The sequence below is a fragment of the Oratosquilla oratoria genome, chromosome 1 (assembly GCF_046742065.1).
Source record: "Oratosquilla oratoria isolate Oo_2021 chromosome 1, ASM4674206v1, whole genome shotgun sequence".
Lineage (NCBI taxonomy): Eukaryota > Metazoa > Arthropoda > Malacostraca > Stomatopoda > Squillidae > Oratosquilla > Oratosquilla oratoria.
In genome coordinates, this window is record NC_134777.1 from 67,536,958 (window position 1) to 67,557,488 (window position 20,531).

The 20,531-nt window shown below is 39.3% G+C and overlaps 1 protein-coding gene across 4 annotated transcripts in view; it reads left to right on the plus strand.

Annotated features, from left to right (window-relative positions):
- Ttc7 (tetratricopeptide repeat domain 7) overlaps positions 1–20,531 on the plus strand; it is a 512,658-nt gene that overhangs the window by 59,232 nt on the left and 432,895 nt on the right. For all 4 annotated transcript variants that reach the window (XM_076200670.1, XM_076200754.1, XM_076200841.1 and 1 more), the window contains exons 14-15: positions 5,572–5,653; positions 9,212–9,316. In XM_076200670.1, the coding sequence (XP_076056785.1) occupies positions 5,572–5,653; positions 9,212–9,316 (187 nt within the window). The remainder of the gene's footprint in view (positions 1–5,571; positions 5,654–9,211; positions 9,317–20,531) is intronic.

A 20,531-nucleotide genomic window follows, 5' to 3' on the forward strand; every position in this document is an offset into this window, starting at 1 on the left:
TAAAGAGAAATATATGGGAAAAAATGAACAATAAAGAAAGGAAAAAATGTATGGATAATTTTGATCAAATGAGAAAAAAAAATAAAAAAGCAGACTGGGAAAGGATATACAAAGAGGAAACAACAGTAGAAGAGAAATGGAAAATCTTGACAAAAATTTATAAGGAAGGAGTGGAAAAGTATGTTCCAAGACAAGAAAAAGGATATGTAGAATGTTGGTGCAACAAAAGATGTAGTGAATTAAAAGATAAAAGGGATAAAGCTTGGATAAAATTGAGGAAAGACAAAAAAAACGAAAATGGAAAATATATACTGGTTATAGAAATGAATATGTACTAGTGCGCAGAGAAGAAAAGAGAAAATACAAAAAGGTTGTCATAGAAAAATGTAAAGATCAACCAAAACTACTTTATAGATTAGTAAACAACAAATTGAAAAACAAACAAGAATTAGTGAAACTACAACAAAGGGGAATAGAATACACAGAGGAAATAGAAATGGCAGAAATTATGAACAAGCATTTCAAATGTGTCTACGAGAGAGAACATACAACTTAGAGATGTCAAGTGGGAGGAGAAAGTCCCCCCTACGAAAGAGATAGAAGTAACAAAGAATGAAATAATGAATCACTTGAATAATCTCGATGTTAGAAAATCGCATAGTCCAGATGAAATGGCAAACTGGATTTTGAGAGAATGCAGGAATGAACAGACAAAATACATATTCTAATAAACAGTTCATTGAAGAAAGGAAAAGTTCCAGAAGACTGGAAAAGGGCAAATATAGTACCAATATATAAGAGGGAAACAAAGATCCTACAAAGTATAGACCAGTCTCTCTTACAAGTACGGTAGCTAAAATTTGTGAAAGAATTATCAAAATTAGATGGGTAAAGCATCTGGTAAAAACAATGTACTAATTCCAAGGCAGTTTGGATTTAGACAAGGAAGATCATGTGTCACAAACTTTGTGTTTCTATTCAAGGCTAATAGACATAATACAAGAAAGAGATGGATGGGCTGATTGTGCATTTCTAGACCTGAAAAAAGCTTTTGATAAGGTGCCACATAAGAAATTGCTCAAGAAATTAGAAACTGCAGGAGGAATACAGGGCAAACTACTAAAGTGGATGGAAGACTTCTTGCATGAAAGGAAAATAAGAGAGGTGATAAGAGACAAAAGTTCCAATTGGAATGAGGTGATTAGTGGAGTTCCAAAAGGAACAGTACTGGCCCCAATAATGTTTGCTATATATATTAATGATATGGACGAAGGAATTGAAAGTTATATGATCTTCTTCACAGACGATGCAAAAATGTTGGAAAAAGTGAGTACCGAAGAGGATTGTAAGTAGCTGCAGAGTGATCTCATTAAAGTATGGAAATGGAATAGGAAGTGGGAGATGGAATTCAACATTAAGAAGTGTAGTAGTGCGACACTGCTTCTGACCCAGGGCAGTGGACAAGGTGCAGGGATGACCCGTCATCCAGGAGGTGCTAAGATGGGAGGGAGGGTGGAGGGGTGTGGAGTGTATTCAGGGATGGAATGGGTGGGAATGATTGTATGCCTTTTCCTTTTTGGCTACCTCCCTTGTAAGGGGGAAAAAGCCTTGGTATATGTATGTATGTAGTATAATGGGATTTGGAAGAAGCAAAAAAAGCATAGTGGGATCATATACAGACGCTCCTCTACTTAAGTTCATTCGTTTTACGTTTTTTCGATTTTACGTTTGAAGTGACTGTAAAAAAAATTGTAAAAAAAAATTTTGAGTGAATTTTTTAGTTTAGCACGCTCTCCGTAGTTCAAACGATACTTACGCATGACGCTGCGTCCATTGTTTACATGGCACAAACGACAGACTGAACGTGCCTTGCCTCCTCCTCCTCCACCATCTCAATTTATGTTGCTTGAATTTAATTTATTTGAAATTAATGTTACAGTAAACTCGCGCTTATCCGAACGCGTTTTAACCGAATAATTGCATTAACCGAACATTTTCTCAATACGGGAGCCATCGCTTCAACCGAACGTATTTGGATCTCAACCGAATATTCAAACACCCCGCCGCCTCTTCCGCCACCCGCGAGCTTCACTAATTGCTCACACGGTGGCAGTACACTCCATGTTTACACCCGATCGTCTGTTTATACTCTATAGAATATGTTTATGAACTATTATAAGCATTTCCATGTGTATGTTAAGTTTACAGGTACGAATATTGCAGCCGACATTACCGCATAAAACTCCACGGGAACGAAACATACAAAGTAGGATTAACCGAACATTTCGGTTAATCGGACATTTCTAATCCCCCTTGGAGTTCGGATAAGTGGAAGTTTACTGTATTTTACAATGTTATGTGTATAATTAACGATTTAGGGGTGTTTTATAAGATACGGTAATAGAATTTACAGATGTATAGTACAGTATGAACGGTCATACATTACTAGAATGTGCATTAACAACTTACGTTCATTTTCAACTTACGTTCGGCTGTTCGGAACGTAACTAAAACGTAAGTTGAGGAGTGTCTGTACATTGGGAGAGGAAGAAATTAAAAAAGTGGAAAAAGAGAATGACCTAGGAGTCATTATTATGAATAGTATGTCCCCTGAGAAACATATAAACAAATTTTTTTGAGAAACTTATAATTTAATAAAATCAATCAAAGTGGCATTTACATATCTGGACAAAGAAATTGTGAAGAAAACACTAGTTACTTTGATAAGACCAAGATTGGAGTATGCAGCAACAACGTGGTCACCAAGTACAAAAAAATGTATAACAAAACTTGAAAGAATACAAAGAGTAATTACGAAATTGGCATCAATGCTCTCAGAACTATCATATGTGGAGAGGCTGGCAAAACTTGGACTACAGACATCAGAGCAAAGAAAAGAGAGAGGAGACTTAATAACTATTTATAGAATCATGAAAATCATGGAAATTATTGATAGAGAGGATCTAATAAAATAGGATGGTAGAGATACAAGAGGATATGGAAAGAAAATTAAGAAAGACAATTATAGAAGAGACCTGAAAAAGAACAGCTTTCACCACAGGATAATAGACATTTGGAACAAGTTAGATGAAAATGTGGTGTGTGCAAAAACGATACACAAATTTAAAAACAGTCTAGGTAAAACGAGACATGTAGACAGGACACCACGAGCATAGCTCCCCTTCACGTAAAATACAACTAGGTAAATACAACTAGGTAAATACACACTATATATATATATATATATATATATATATATATATATATATATATATATATATATATATATATATATATATATATATACATACATACAGAGTGATAGATTCCTGGAACAAATTAGACAAAGAAACAGTATGTGCAAACACTATTCAAGATTTAAAGAAAAAACTTGATGCTGAAAGATACAAAGACGGGTCACTATGAGCATAGCTCCCTTCCCGTATAATACAACTAGGTAAATACATGTACCATAGGCTTTTTCCCCCTTACAAGGGAGGTATCCAAAAGACAAAGGCATAAACTCCACTCCCACCTATTCCATCCCCACATATTCCTCTCCCATTCACCTCCCTCCATCCCTTTTATCTTGGCTCCTCCTGGATGACAGGTCATCCCTGCATCTCACCCATTGCCCTGGGTCAGAAGCAGTGTCGCAAAACACAGATATCCACAGCAAGGTTACTTCACTAAATCAGTGATGCCCCCTCACCGTCCCCTCATGCAGAAAAAGAGAAGACAGGAAGAAATCACTTTGGGCTGCGTCAAATTAATTTTTTACACATACTCCCCCACCCTCTCACCCCATCTTCCTCTCATGCATCACAGCATCATCCATACACAATCATTCTCCATTCACTCCTATCTTTTGTCTTCTCCCTTCCTTCCTCAACAGACATTCCACTCTTTCCCAATGTCCCTTTTACCCCATCTATCCATCTCATCCTTGGTTGCCCCCTCATGTTCACTCCTTTTACCTCTGCCTTCCACACCTCTTCTACCAATCTTTCTTCACTCATTCTTTCCATGTGTCCAAACCATGCCAGTACTCTTTCATCAACCCTATCTCCCAATTCCCTTTCCACCCCTGTTCTCTTCCTCACCTCCTTGTTTCTTACTCTATCCAGCCTAGTAACCCTTATCATACTTCCCAGGCACTTCATCTCAAACATACTCCTCTCTTCCTCTCTTATGTTCCATGTTTCTGTCCCATACACTGCTGTTGGTACAATCACTCCTTCATACAATCTCCCTTTAGCATGCATTCCTAAATGTCTATTTCTCATTACACTTTTTAATCCCCCAAAGCATTTACTTTTTTCTCTCAATCTACATTCTACTTCCACTCCTCCCTTTCCTGCCACATTCACACCCAAGTATATAAAACTATCCACTCCATCCAGTCTCTCTCCCTTAATACTCACTTCAGTCTGCTGCCACTTTCTCCCTTTGTGCATCTCATTACCTTACTTTTACCCATATTTATCTTCAACTTGCTTCTTTCGCACACCTCCCCAAACTCTGTCACTAACTTCCTCAATCCCTCCTCCGATCCTGCCACAAGTGCATTGTCATCAGCAAACAGGAATTGACTTATCTCCCACTTTTCTCCATTTTCTTTTACCATCTCCAATCCCCAACCCATTACCTTTGTGTTTACTTCTTGCACCACCCCATCCATGTATAAATTGAAGAGACAAGGCAATATAACACGTCCCTGGCAAAGCCCCACCTTTACCTCAAACCACTCGCTCTCTCCATTTCTGATTCTAACACAGGATCTGCTACTCTCGTAAAAAAAAAATTCCTGCTCTTAACAGCTTTCCTCCTATCCCATATATCTGCAATACCTCCCACATTGCCTTTCTTTATGCACATTATATATATATATATATATGAATATATGGTGGGGTGATTTGTCAGTGCAATTGTATAAATTTTTTATATATTTCATACTGTCACAACAGCCTTGGGAAAGAGGGGAATGTCTATTGAGGAAGGATGGGAGAAGACAGAAGATAGGGGTGAATGGAGAATGGTTGTGTATGGATGATGCTGTGATGCATGAGGGGGAGTGGGTTGGGGATGGGAGGTGAGGGAGTATGTATGAGAAATAAATTGATGCAGCCTGAAGGGATTTCTCCCTGTCTTCTTCTTTTCTACATGAGGAGATGGAGAGGGGGGTCGCCGATTTAATGAAGTGGCCTTGTAGATGTGCTGTGGCTTGCGGCACTGCTTCTGACCTAGGGCAGTGGACAAGATGCAGGGATGACCCATCATCCAGGAGGTGCCAAGATAAGAGAGAGGAAAGAGGGTAGAGGGGAGTGGAGTATATGGGGGTGGAATGGGTGGGAGTGGTTTCTATGCCTATTTTTTGGGGGAGGCTACCTTATTTGTAAGGAGGAAAAAGCCATTTGTATATGTATGTATGTCTCAGCAGGGAGAATGAGTGTGTAAATTTTGATGTTTATGCTGATATATAGGAGCATTAACACTTAATGTTTCACAAGTTTTATAAAAAAAAAAAAAAAAAAAGCTTGGGGGATTAATATAGAGTTTATTTATTTACAGAACGGACCACGTTAATGAAGCTTCTCAATGCATCCAGGAAGCATCATCCATTTTTCCCATGAGTCACCACATCATGTTTATGGTCAGTATTAGACATCATGTATGTGGTTGGTATTACAATATTTTGTGGTTATCTTATTTATGTATCTGCTTGTGATTTGGTGTTGTTACACTTAACTCTGCATCCACAGTATGGCATCCAACAATCAAGAAAACAGAAACATCCTGTAAACAACATAAAATAAAACATTAAAAACAATTGCTGGCTGCACAAAAATAATACCAATAGAATATCTATGCTCAAGAACAAAAATCCTTTCCATAGCTCTGCATACGAAAATGATAGGTACACAATTCTTTACAAAAATCCTTAAGTCCACCCACCCTTCATATATCACACAGACACATCCCACATATTTCTGGAGAAGAAATGATGTACAGTTTTCATATAATTTAGGTGAAAGGAATGAAAGGGACAGGTATGATATTTGTTGTTTGTGTAGTTTCTAAGGTGAAGCTGACAAACCTTGCCCCCGGTCAAACTCCCAGATCTCAACCCCTGCCCCTTTTCCTATTGAAATTGGGAAATCTTTGGGGTGGAGTCTGCCTGGAGTTCCTGTTACTGTTCAGACCAGTCACATAACTCTCCAAGGCCAAGGTCTGGGAACCTCCAACCACTTGGAACAGAGAATGAAGCCACTTGCTTCTACAGCCAAGTGTTCCCAGGGATCTGTGCCATCTGTCCAGGAGGTAACTCTTCACCTCATACTATATAACACATTATGGAAGACTGCATTGTGCACAATCATACAAACCAACTACACAATATATACTCTATAAGGGATTTGTGGAAGAACCCCATTCCAGCCATGGCATTCCTCAGGGAGACTGAATTGCTTGGCTAGACAGTCTAGGGAACTACAACAACAACAACAGCCAAGTGCTGTAGATTTAAGGCAACCTTGTCACTCTTAAAGTGTGACCACACTTTAGTGTGTCTTAATCCTGAAAGGATCATAGAGGAGGGAAACACTCAATTTTTTCAGTTGTGTGCTGTAGGAATTTTAACATGCCCCATTTGTATGCTAGTGGTCCATGCACCAGTAGAATTGATTTTGGGTGCAATTTACCTGCTGGTTGTATTCCACATAGAAATGTGAAATTCAGGTTTGGTGATTATGTCAGATCCATAGGGAAGTGTCCTGAATCTACTGCAGTTATTATTCTTGCCTTGTGGTATGGGTAATGTTCATTATGAACATATATAACCTGTTACTGGGTAGATATGTTAAGAGTGAAAGGGCTGAAATTGTTCCTTTTCCTTCCCATGTCTAGTCACTTCACTTGCTTAATATCATTGTTTAGAGATTGGCACTTGGTCTTTGGATAGCATGTAAAGTGTATTACAGTAGGGATGAGGTGGGGTTTCAGATATGACGGCACTACAGGTACTCTGAGGAACACGGGCATTAACCTCCTCAGTACGAGTCAAATTCTCACGGGTAGCATCAGCTGCCTGACGTATGATGATGCATCATAATACTTGCATTATAAGATATAAAGTTACAGCTGTATTACTTGTTCTCTACCACTCTGAATATTAATAACCACAGAAAATATGATCAGGCCAATTCACAGAATATGGAGGTCACTCAGCTACAGCTGCAAAATAAATATAATCAAGACGCTGATGGTGGCATCCTCATGTACCCACTCACACCTCATGACACCTACATAGGTGTCATTGTATGGAAGGGGTTAAGTGTCTGGACATTGATGATGAAATGTCACAATATACCAGTCAGTAACTTACAATCTCTTTTGCAAAAGACCTGAAGTCCTTGAGGTCCTTGAGGAGGTGGGGAGTGTAGTATCCATTTGACATCTGCGGTGGATTTTATTTGGATGTTGTCCTTCCCTCTTTTTTCTGGGTGGGTGGGTCGGGGGGCATCTTCTTTTCCTTGTCATCTTGATACTCAGTGCAGCTGCTGGAAAGCTGGACAGTCCAGCACCTGACTGTGTACCAGAATATTACATTCAAACATTGTTCATGACTATGTTTATTTGCTGCTGTGATTTCTTTAAATTGTAGACTATTACTACTATTTTGGTTACACAATTAATTCCTCAGAACTTAGCTGTGCAGATTTCTCCTCTGGAACTTGATCCTCATACTCCTTGTGAAAAATTTCTTCCTAGTTCAAAATTTCTTTTTGCAAGATCTTGATGTATTTGGAAAATTATGAAAGTAAAAATTGGAAAATACCTTACAGGCCAGATTTTTTTATTCATTGGGTTATGGGACTGCCAATGTTGGAAAACATAAAATCAAAATGGAATAAAGACTGGTGAAATTCTCTTTTTTTATTTCCACCAAACTGCAGACTAGCACTGGTATAACAATCAAAGTAGAAAAAAAAAAAAAATGTTGGCCTATTGTTTGTACAAAACATGCAAAGCTTGTGTGCTCATGAGCCTGGCCAGTAAGAAGGTATAAATGAAACAAAACTGGAAAAAAATCCACCAACCTGACAACATGGCCTCCTAGAAGCTTTATATAAATGAATGTGTTGGGGGCAAAGATTTTTTATTTTTTTTTTATTTAACCCTCCAACCCAAGGGGGATCCATTGTGCCCATAACCCAATGAATAAGTAAAAACTCTGGCCTTATTTGTTGTGGGTGAAAATTGATGACTCACCTTCTATTCTGAAGAAAATATACTTCTTTGTTTTGATAGTGTAACTTCATCAAGAGCATTAGTAATTAAATGGGCAAACACATGTAGGCTACAGATCAGCTGAATATGGTATATGTGCATGATATGCTATGAAACATGAAACAGCCACACAATACAGCAATTAATTATCACCATCTAACAAAAATTATGGCTACAGCAGTTAGCTGTCACTGGCTAAAACAGATAATGGCTGCACAATTCAGCAGATAGACACCACCAACTAGCATAAATAATGGCTACAAAATACAGTAGATAGATGCCATCAACTAAGAAAAAATGAGTACACAATACAGCACAAATGGTCATGATAGATTAAATTTACAATTACAATTTTTGGGACAGAATGATAGGACTAGGTAATCTGCTCTCAGTAAAATTACCATACAAGAAGTCAAGGCATAAGAGGGTCTGAGAGGAGATTTCCAACCAGAACCCTAAGATGCAACCCTGTCTTTAATGCCCCTTTTCAATAGGAACATAACTCTCCATATGTGGCTGCCAATGAGCAAAATGGTTGGTAACCATATTGACATCACACTTCAAGCCCTGTCTCCTTGTTCCTAAAGTAATACAGTTCATAAATATACCTTTGCACCAGGCCTAAGATTTCTTTCAACTTGACTGCATTTCCCCCACCATTTCACATAAGGAGAGCTGACAGTCTGTGATTCTTCTCCTGCTTTCATCCAGTGATGTAGAAAAAGTCCCACACTAAATCAACACAAAAAGGTCCAAAGTTTCTTCCCAAATAAATCTATAGGAATGCCCAAAGACTGTTGCCAGCCACTGAGGGGCTACATGTTTCCAATCAGTAAAACTTGAGACAATTATTATTGTCATTATTGTTTTAATGTCCTATTAGTAAAGTTTCATCCAAAGTCATGTGTTTTTCTTCCTACAGAGGGGCCTTTTGCATGAGAAGAAGAATGAATTCCATGATGCTCAAGTGTGCTATCAGAATTCTCTAGCTGTCAATCCTTATCATTCAAAGAGTCTTCGACACTTGGTAAGTATGTACTTTTTGGTATTCATGCAGTCTTAGTAACTGGTATTCTCTTTAGATTTTGTTCTAAGAGTTGTTGAATGATTGTCTTCTATTGATGGATAAGTACCCAAGAATGAGTATCTTGATTAATTGAGACTCACCCTGTTTAAGCAAGGGGTCTGACCCTCAGCTGAACAAAATCATGTGGCATTATTAGTCATACTGACATTATGATGAAATGTTCCACAACCTTATGCAGTTCAGTTATGTTGGACCTTGAATGAAATTTTACCAGTTGCAAATTGTAATTCCAGCATTATAGGGCTGATAAATGAGATAACTGTAAAACACTGTAGGGAAATATTGCATGTAATTCCAGCATTATGGGGCTGATAAATGAGATAACTATAAAACACATTAGGGCAGTGGACAAGATGCAGGGATGACCCGTCAACCAGGAGGTGCCAAGATAAGAGGGTAGAGGGGTGTGGAGTATGTAGGGGATGGAATGGGTGGGAGTGGTTTCTATGCCTTTGTTTTTTGGCTATCTCCCTTGTAAGGGGGAAAAGCCTTTGGTGTATGTATGTATGTATGTTGCCCTGGCTGTTCAATCTATACATGGATGGGGTGGTGCGAGAGGTGAATGCAAGGGTGGTGGGTGATGGTTAAAGAAAATGGAGAAAAGTGGGAAATAAGCCAGTTGTTGTTTGCTGACGACACTGTGCTTGTAGCAGGATCAGAGGAATTTAGTGACAGAGTTTGAGAAGGTGTGTGAAAGAAGGAAGCTGAAGGTAAATGTGGGCAAAAGTAAGGTGATGAGGTGTACCAGGGGAGAGAATGACAGCAGGCTGGAAGTGAGCATTCAGGGAGAGAGACTGGAGGAAGTGGATAGTTTTAGATACTTGGGTGCGAATGTGGCAGGAAAGGGAGGAGTGGGGGTGGAGGTAGAATGTAGATTGAGAGAAGCGAGTAACTGCCTTGGTGGATTAAAAAGTGTAATGAGAAATAGACATCTGGGAATGGATGCTAAGAGGAGGTTATATGAAGGAGTGATTGTGCCAACAGCACTGTACGGGGCAGAAACATGGAACATAAGAGAGGAAAAGAGAAGGAGTTTGAATGTATTTGAGATCAAATGTCTGAGAAGTATAATAGGGGTTACTAGGCTAGAGTGAGAAATGAAGAGGTGAGAGAGTGTGTATGAGAAATAATTTGATGCAGCCTGAAGGGATTTCTCCCCGTCTTCTCCCTTTCTGTATGAGGGGATGGAGAGGGGTGTCGCTGAATTAATGTAACAGCCTTGCTGTGGATGTGTTGTCTTGCGACGCTGCTTCTGACCCAGAGCAGTGGATAGGATGCAGGGATGAACCGTCATCCAGGAGGTGCCAAGATGAGAGGGAGGGAGGAGGGTGGAGGGGAGTGGAATATGTAGGGGATGGAATGGGTGGGAGTGGTTTCTATGCCTTTTTCTTTTTGGCTATCCCCCGTGTAAGGGGGAAAAAAGCCTTTGGTATATGTATGTATGTAGAAAAGATTGCATACTCAAATAAGGTTTTCTTTACCAAAGGTTATCTTTTCTCTATCTGAGATATACAGAATAGCATCTGCATCAAGGGTTTGAATCACAGCTGTGCTTGTACAACAAGCATTATTATCCACATCCGCATGACATCATTGTTTTAGATTATCACCTGCATGTGTCCACCATAATGGCATATAAATTGCAGCACATCTATTTTGGTTTTAGAACCAGACCATCATGTATATTGAACTTGCTAATATTATACTTGAGTGATTCATATGCTGCAAGAAAGGGAGGGTTGGATAGATTGTGTATATTTAGATCTGGAGAAGGCATTTGATAATGTAACTCACAGTTGGCTGTTATAGAAATGAGCATATGAGAGGACTTAGAGGCAAATTATTTGATATGGTAAAGGATTTCCTGAAAAACCAGTACATGAGAACAGTAGTGTAGCATGAAATGTCAAGATGGAGGATGGTGATTAGCAGAGTCCCTTAAGGGTCAGTTCTTGTACTTGTCATATTCTTAGTTTATGCAAGTGACCTGAAGGAAGATATGACAAGCTACATTAACGTGTTTGCAGATGATACAAAGATCATGAGAGGAATACAACATAAGGTAGACTATAGATTTTTAAAATGTTTAGACAATATGTATCCCTAGACCCAAATGTGGAAAAGGAATTTTTAATACAAAAAAATGCAAAGTATTGGAAATTGTTGTGTGGAAACTCAAAAAGACCTTCAGTGAATTACTTAATAGGAAACGAGTCAAATACAAAAGCAAAAGAAGTATCTGGGAGTGAAACATACAGATTGTTGACAAGCATAAAAGAAACTTTTCACAATATAGAAAAGATGAACAAAAAAAATCAAAGGATGTCTGATTCACCCTAGATTAGAAGTGGTGGTATGGTCTTTGCACAAAGTAAAGGATATAAACAAGATAAAAAGAATATACTGGTGTATATATATATATATACAGGTACTCCTCGTTTAACGACCTACTCGGTTAACGACAACTCGGAGTAACGACGGGCTTTATGACGTCGTTTAACGTAAATCTCCCGAAGTTACGACGTCGTGTACGATAATTAAGTTGGCTGAGGCAAATTTGTATGATGTTATAAATGAACTTGTACGGTGGATATTAGCTGTGAGGTAAAGTGTTCTGAAGCTTAGGTCTACATTACCATCCTGCAAGCTGCAAAAACTACCTGGGGTACAGTGTATACCGGTAGTGGTAAATTTTTAGTTTCGACCATGGGCGCAATATAACAATAGAAAATTAATTATTAATTTTGTAAATTATAATGTATCAACGTAATATGCAATTTTGTGAGCGGAAATGAAAAAAAAATGCTAAAACAGATTTCGTAAGTAACGAAGTCATGTCGGACGAATGGTACACCATGTTTGTTATGATAGATGCCGATGTTGAAGAAATGAAAGGATGATAAATTAATTCGTCTAACCTAAACTAAACTAACCTAACCTGTGTTTAATAAATCATTACCTGCAAATTAAATGTCATCCGGCTCGTCTTCGTTGTCGTCGTCGTGAGAGACGTTGGCAGACGACAAGATGGCGTCCCGAGCCTATGCTACCGACTTCGTTCATTAGCATATTTTCTTGTAGCAAGGTATTTTTTACTTTCATTTCCGCCCACAAAATTGCATATTACGTTGATACATTTTAATTTACAAAATTAATAATTAATTTTCTATTGCTATATTGCGTCCATGGTCGAAACTAAAAAAATACCCCGGTATTCAATATGGAATGTCAGCATACGCGGATTTGGTCATATACGGTAATTTTAGGAACCTAACCACCGTAAATAAACAGTAAATAAAGCTTTAATGTACTGTATAAAAGAGGGAAAATACACGAAAATAAAGATACATGTATTGCTGGACATTGTACATACAGTACATGTACGTATATGTATACACTTTCGCTTAACGACCAATTCGGTTAACGACGGCGCGCTGGTCCCAATTGTCGTCGTTAAACGAGGAGTACCTGTATATATATACATACATACATATATATATATATATATACATATATATATATATACATATATATATACACATATATATATATATATATATATATATATATATATATATATATATATATATATAGGTTGAATAAAACTGAGAAAGGAAAGCATCACAAGGTTTTGGGGACAAATTGAAGAAGACCACAGGTCTTAAAGATGTCAGGAAACAACTTACCTTAATGATACATCATCTCTGGAGGGGCTGATACTTGTTGTTCAGGTATGGGCCTGTCAACTTTGACTATATTTGCCTCTTTTCCACAGAGCTAATAACTAACATCCATTCCCCCTTCCTCCACCTTCTCCTTTCCCCTTTTTTCTCCTTACTCCTCTTTCTCTTTCTCTTCTTCCTCCTCTTTCTCTTCATCCTCCTTCCCCTCTCTTTCTTTCTCCTTGAAAAATCACCCATCTCTTCTTTCTTTTCCTCCTCTTTCTTCACCTCTGCCTTCTCTTCCTCTCCCTTCACCTGTTCTTCCTCCTCCTCCTCCTATCCCTTCACCTCCTCCTCCTCCTCCTTTACTTCTTCATTTTCCTCCTCCTGTTCTCTTCTTCCTCCTCCTAACCGGTGACAGAAAAAGTTCCACATGCAGCGCAGATGAAAATGCGACTTTTATACCAAGAGAGACATGGAAGGGCTCATATATCCCCCTTCTTTGAAGAATTTTTCATCCAGTCTCAATGTAGGGTCATTGGTCTGGTAACGTACTAGACTCAAGAGTTCGTGGACTAACCCGTGTTTTTTTTTTTTTTTTTTTTTCTTTTTTTTTTTTTTCTTTTTTGCTGCTGCTGCTACTGCAAAGGAAAGCTTCGAGTTATCACCAGGGTTTGATTAATCAGCGTTAATCAGGTTAATCCCGGGGCATATGGGTAGGTTAAATCAGGGTAAGCATCGTCTAAGATTGGCTGGGATATTCTAAATACTGCCATACTGATGGTGATAATGATCGATCTTGGCGTATTGTTTACATAGCGAAGGCAATAGCATCGTCTGTCAAGGCCATCATCCCATTCAAGTAAAGGTGGCGGTACACTAGATTAGCATCCTACTTGCATTTGATACTTGGTTAGAGTAGAAGTGACTTCTGTTGCTGTATTCTAGACTTCCGTAAGAACATTTCAACAGTGTGTCTACTATTCGTATAAGTTTAACTTCTATAAGTTTGTCAATCAACTTCTCACTATATGACGCAAGAGTAATTGACAATTGAAAAACAAAATATCATAACACAAGTCATTTCCATTCAAAGTAACAAAAGCAAGTAGCATGCTAGCGAGAAATGTCTAGTGCGCCGCCACCTTTTAAAGCGCCGATGTTGCTGGGTTAGGCCCTGACACCATTGGCGGGAAACTGGTTGAAGAAAACTATACTGGCAACAAACCGATATTTATGCATTACAATTCAACCTTTAATTTGGACAGTTACGGCATTGAAATTGCATTGATTGGAAATATAAAGGAAGGATATTTGTACCCTACGAGAATAAAAGTGTAAAAATTTAGAAAATGAAAGAACAGATCTAAGCGCGGTAAAAACCCGTTGGTTTTATGGTTCATTGGTCAGTATTGTGGAATGGAACCTCTTCTTGAGGATTGCAGGTTCAAGCCCCGTAATTGACTGATAATTCGTAATGCAAGGAAGTGACCTTTGGAATTTGATTAGATTCTCCGTGTTTAACCTAAGATTATGTGGCTGAGATTATTTGCTCGAAACATAGGTGATAAGTTTTATTGTTCAGATGATTTCAACTAATAGAGGAAAACATTGTTGACAGGAAATGAAGGCATTAGAAGTATAACCATCACATGATTAATTGTAATGGTACTGTCGTAATAAGAGTCAGAGAGAGAGGGGAGAGAGAGAGAGAGGATGGGAGAGAGGGGAAGAGAGAAAAAGGCATTCGAAAGTTTGTTGGCGGACGCGACCGTTTTTAGTTCGCCTGTGACGTCATATCGTCCTTCACAGGCTAGCTCGGTCTGTTTTGCGTCGGTCTCTCTGTTTGAAAGGAGGCAGGGTCATGAAAGGCGAAGCACTCGACACTATTTTGAGTTCGTGAGTCGATTCCACCGCTACTGGTAGGATGTGGTGTCCTTGAGTAGTACAGTATAGTTAGTTGTCTGGGAGATACATATTCTGAAAATTACTTGAATCCACAGAGCTAATAACTAACATCTCCCCCTACCTCCTCCTTCTCCTCTTCCTCCTTCTCCTTCCCTCTTCCTCCATGTCCTCTTTGTTCTCTTTCTCCTCGTCTTCTCCCTTCCTCTTTCCTTACTCCTCCCCTTCTTCCTCTGCTTCTTCCTCTTCCTCCTCCTCCTCCCCCTCCTCCTCTTGTAGAATCGTAGATGGAGGGTATGCTTGTATCTATTTCGCCGTCAGTAACTTATTTTTCTATCCTTGGAAACTAAACGACGTCGAAGAGGCGAAGTTATAGATATCACAGGAAACAAAATAAATAAAAGTTTGGTGTTGAGATAAGGCCAATCAAACTGTTATTAGTGATAAATACAATAAGTTAATTCTCAACCGCCTTGCCGGACGTCCAAGGGGAAATTCCTTATTTTAGTATTTTGCTTAAACAAGGTTAGGTTACGTTGCGTTGGGTTTAAAATGGGTTAGGGTTGGTTACAACCTTCTTCTTCTTCTTCTTCTTCAAACTTGCTTCACGCGATGCCACAGACTGTGATTAGCGAGGGCACCCTGACTTCATGGGAGGTGAGGGGGGGGGTGTTGTTTCCGTTGATTTTGTCTCCGTGCTTTCGGTGTGATTTCGGCATCTCAACCATGTGTCTATAGTGTGTTTGATTTTAATGTTGGTATTGTTTTGTTTTACTTCTAGCGGGGGATGGGAGCCAGCTGGGGCTACTCGTCCTTCGGCAATTTCTTTTCGTCTGGGTGTTTGATTTAAGCATTGAATGCTTACCTGGTTCTTTCCCTGGTTTTTAACATTCCGAGTATACGAATAATTATTTTTTTCAGTTTTTATAATTGGGGAAAAGAAGCTCTACGTCAGGTCAGGTGTACTCATAGTTTTCGTGATGTGTTAATTGTTTTTGCTACTTTGAGTAGAGACGACTTCGATTGCATTATTCTAGACTTCCGTAAGAATATATCAACATTGTGCCTAACATTCGTATAGGTTCAACTTTTCTTGGTTCGTCATTTACTTCGCACTATATAACACAAGAATAAATTGACATTTGGGATTTTGAAAAAAAAAAATCAAAAGATCGTAACCGGATTCGTTTCTACTCAAACGAAGAAGCAAAAACAAGTAGCAGGCTTGCGAGAAATGCCCAGTGTGCCGTAAATATGAACGAATATAATTTTGCAAATACTTGAAGCTGTTATGAATTTCATTCCTACATTATATACACCTAGGTACACTGCTGATATGTTAAAAGTAAAAATGGACATATTTCTGAAGTTCAGCTCAACACGAGATTCCTACCCGACCAAAGCTGAACAGGTGAACTCCAAAATGCGTTCCCAGCCAAAACATGATTTGATAAGTACCTTGCGAGTTCAAAACCAATCAGCGAAGTCGGCATTTATTGAGCAGGATTAAAGAAATATAGATCTATTTTTAATACATAACAAGGAATGGCCACAACGGTGCTCTCAGGGTATGCCCAGTGCGATTGACAATGGGGGCGGGGTGACTGACGCGCATCCTCCCTCCCTCCCTCCTGGCATCATCATATTTGGGTAAACGCGTCAGTTGTAGGTTCGGTTAAAAATGAACAGCCTCGTACTTTGCACCTCCAAACAGCTCCATTCAAAGACAAAGAATCTGTGCTCTAGATGATCGTCTGACGGTCATCACTGAGCCGTGAACGATAATCGTTGAGCGATAATCGCACCGACCGAAACCTTGAGACCAAGCAGTGCAAGCTGAACGGCACAACTCGTAAACGATTTTACAATCTCAGAATTATGAAACAATGGCGTGGCGGCACAATTTGTGAGCTTATATAAGTCATACTGTATTAACATATGAGACACGCATTTGTATTTTCTTTTGCCCGTCCCCTCATGCAGAAAATGAGAAGACGGGGAGAAATCCCTTCGGGCTGCGTCAATTTGTTTCTCATACATACTCCCTCACCCCCCATCCCCCACCCACTCCTCCTCATGCATCACAGCATCATCCATATACAACCATTCTCCATTCACCCCTATCTTCTGTCTTCTCCCGTCCTTCCTCAACAGACATTCCTCTCTTTCCCAATGCCCCTTTTACCCCATCCATCCATCTCATCCTAGGACGCCCCCTCATGTTCACTCCTTCCACCTCTGCCTTCCACACCTCGTTTACTAATCTTTCTTCACTCATTCTTTCCATGTGTTCAAAGCATCCCAATACTCTTTCATCAACCCTATCTCATAATTCACTTTCCACCCCTGGTCTCCTCACCTCATTTCTCACTCTATCTAGCCTAGTAACCCTTATCATACTTCTCAGACACCTCATCTCAAACTCCTCTCTTCCTCTCTTATGTTCCATGTTTCTGCCCCGTACAGTGGTGTTGGCACAATCGCCCCTTTATATAATCTCCTCTTAGCATCCATTCCCAAATGTCTATTTCTCATTACTCTTTTTAATCTCCGAAGGCACGTACTTGCTTCTCTCAATCTACATAATAACAATATAATAATAGTAGATAATAATAAAGATAAAGAATGCCACGTAAATGTATGGAGCGCGCACTAGTGTCCAGCTACCAAGAAGCGAACGAAGGAAACGGTCGCCAATTGTCAGCTCGAGGTTATGACACTGGGCTTCCACGGACTTCACCAACGCCGACAGTTGAGAATTCCTTTGAATAAAAACGACTTTGGTTACAATGTTTAATTTTTCAAATCACCAAATATCAAATTATCTTTCAGCAAACCTGAATGATGAACTAAGAGATTGTAAACCTAGACAAATGTTAGACATTCTGTTGAAATACTCTTAGGGAAGTCTAGATTTCTGTAAACGAAATCATATTCTAGTTATTCAAATGGAGGTTGGAGGTAGGATGTGGGAGGAAACCTAACCCCTTTATTATGTGAAAGATTGGTGTTGGTGTAAGAGGTGTAATCAGAGTTGAAAAAAATCTTGGATCCGCTCCAGAAGAAGAGGGTCGCGCCTCTAGATGAAGGTGAAGGTGCGTTTTGCTCTTCGGTGCGATTTAGCCTCCTAGCCTAGTGCCACGGGCCGCACCGCGCATCATTCCTGGCATCATGTTTAGGTAAAGGCGGTGTTGTTGTTGTCGTTCCCTAGACTGTCTGTCCGAGCAGTCCCGGGTAAAGGCGTTGGTAGGTTCGGTTGAAAGTATAAAGCATCGTACTTTGCAGCTCGAAGCATAACAACCCCATTAAAAAAAAATAGTGGTCTAAACAATCGTTTGACGATCATCATTGAGCCATGAACGATCATCGTTGAACGATAATCGTACCGAATAAAACGTACCTGAAGGGTGTTGAGTTTTGAAAATGGACGGCGGGAAGATGATGGTCTCCGATGTCCGCTTCATTCAGAGAATCAACGCTTGGTTTCTTCTAACTCTGATACTTAAACTCCGAATCTAGAAGGTGTCTTCCATCTAGATTCTAGACTGAATAACTTCTGTTGATTCTTTACTATTTGATTTAATTGGAACGAGAAGTAAAATGAAAAAGAAAGACTTAGATACTTATAATCCTGGGGGACGAATTTAACGCGTAGAGCAGCCCTGTGCAACCTGCGGCCCTCAAAGGCTTTCATTGCGGCCCTCCCTTTCTCCTAAAAATAAATAAGCTATAATGCAGCCCTCAGAGAGAGGGTAGCCTTTCATTTGCTAATCAATGGTCAGGAAAATGTCTGTGTTTAATCATTCTTAGGATAATGAACCCAGTTAACCAATATTAAGTAATTATTTATGTTTGTACATTATAATAATAAGGTACGGTAGCCTTTCATTTGCTCATTTATAGTAAGGAAAATACATTTGTTTCGAACAATTCTTATTTTTGTGATCCCAATTTAAATCAAATCGGTAACAAACTACTTATCTATCTTTATCAGTATAATCTCACATAATATGTCTTCGATCGTAGTAAATAACATGAAATAGTAAGGTTATGTGACCCTCCATACCAACAGAGTAGTGACTAGTGGCCCTTTGGGAAAAAAGGTTACACACCTCTGGCGTAGAGGGGTTTTGATTTTTCTGACGCCATATAATTTCGTTCGTCTCAGAAGAACTCTTCTGGATAATACATGGTTAACAGTTTTCATGAATCTTGGGTGAGGTTCTGTACAACTGTTCTTGTTTGAATATCTATGACTAACGTATTTATGGAATTGGAACGTGAAAAGCCAGATAATTTTGAGTGTAAAGCTTTAGTGCATCGCTCTCCCCAAGAAACAGAATGAACTCACTTGACTTCAGTCAGACTAAAATCTAGGGCAGTGTTTCCCAACCTTTTCCGACTCTAGCACCCTTAGTAGTCAGGTCTAAGCAGTTTAGCACCCCCTAGCTAATATCTTATTACTAGAAGGATAATGGAAAGTGTAGTATGTATCCATCGCTTTTCAGCACCCCCCGGAATTGATTTGAGCACCCCAGGTTGGGAAACGCTGGGCTGGATAGTACATAGCCGTATAATGAAGAGGGTACAAGTGCGTGATGCGTCTTGACAGCCATATCTCATTATGGGGAAATGGAGGGAGGGGGAGATGTGTCTTTTGTATGTTGAAGATGTGTCCGCGCCCTCTCTCCGGTCCCTGGGTGCACCACGCGTCACGCCATGCATATAATGTCGTCCGGATTTTCATATCGAGTTATCGAGGATTAAGATCCTCTTGGCGTATTGGTGGACGGAGAACGCCTGCTCATAGGGATACTAAAAACTAGTGCAGGGGTTCACATCTAGAGCAAGTTCTTCCTCTAGGAGGGTTTTACTGTTCTAGGGAAAAAGGAATTAGGACCACACATTTTTAGACACACTGCAATCCTACTGAATGAGCTCTCCGCAGAATCTTCAGAATACCACTATTTTTAAGTGCCACAGATTAGATTAACACAAAAGATAAGTATTTATATATTTTGAATAAGAAAGAGTTGTAATAGGAGAGTGAATGATCTGATATTTGTGGAAAGGATGTGACAGGGTGTACTAAAAGGTTGAGAAACCATTGAACTAATAGTGCACTAATATAAAGAGCACAGTTGCATTCATGAGCTGTGGGCATTTTCGTGATTTTATTGACACAAATATAATTTTTGCTGCCGAGTGTCTTGTACATTTCTCTATCCATACAACAGTTGTACTTTTATCAATGGAACTCTTTGTAGTGATTATTCTGACTATATCTAGTTATCTGTATCTAGTTCTGTGGGCACTCTTTTTTTTCCGTTGAAAGAATAAGCTCCCGCTAAGATGCAAAACTGTTTTTAGCCCGTTCAGCATTTAGTATTTTTTGTGGATCTCACCAGAGTACTTTATTCAGTTTTGAAGGTATGCTCAATTTATTACAGAGGTTATCAAAATAGGTTTCCACGGGCTTCAACAGCGCCGGCAGTTGAGATTGTTAGAATCCCTTTTTAGACTTGGTGGTAATTAAAGTAGTTCCAACAAAGTGCGTTTTAGTTTGTATGTCTACAACGCGCACTGAC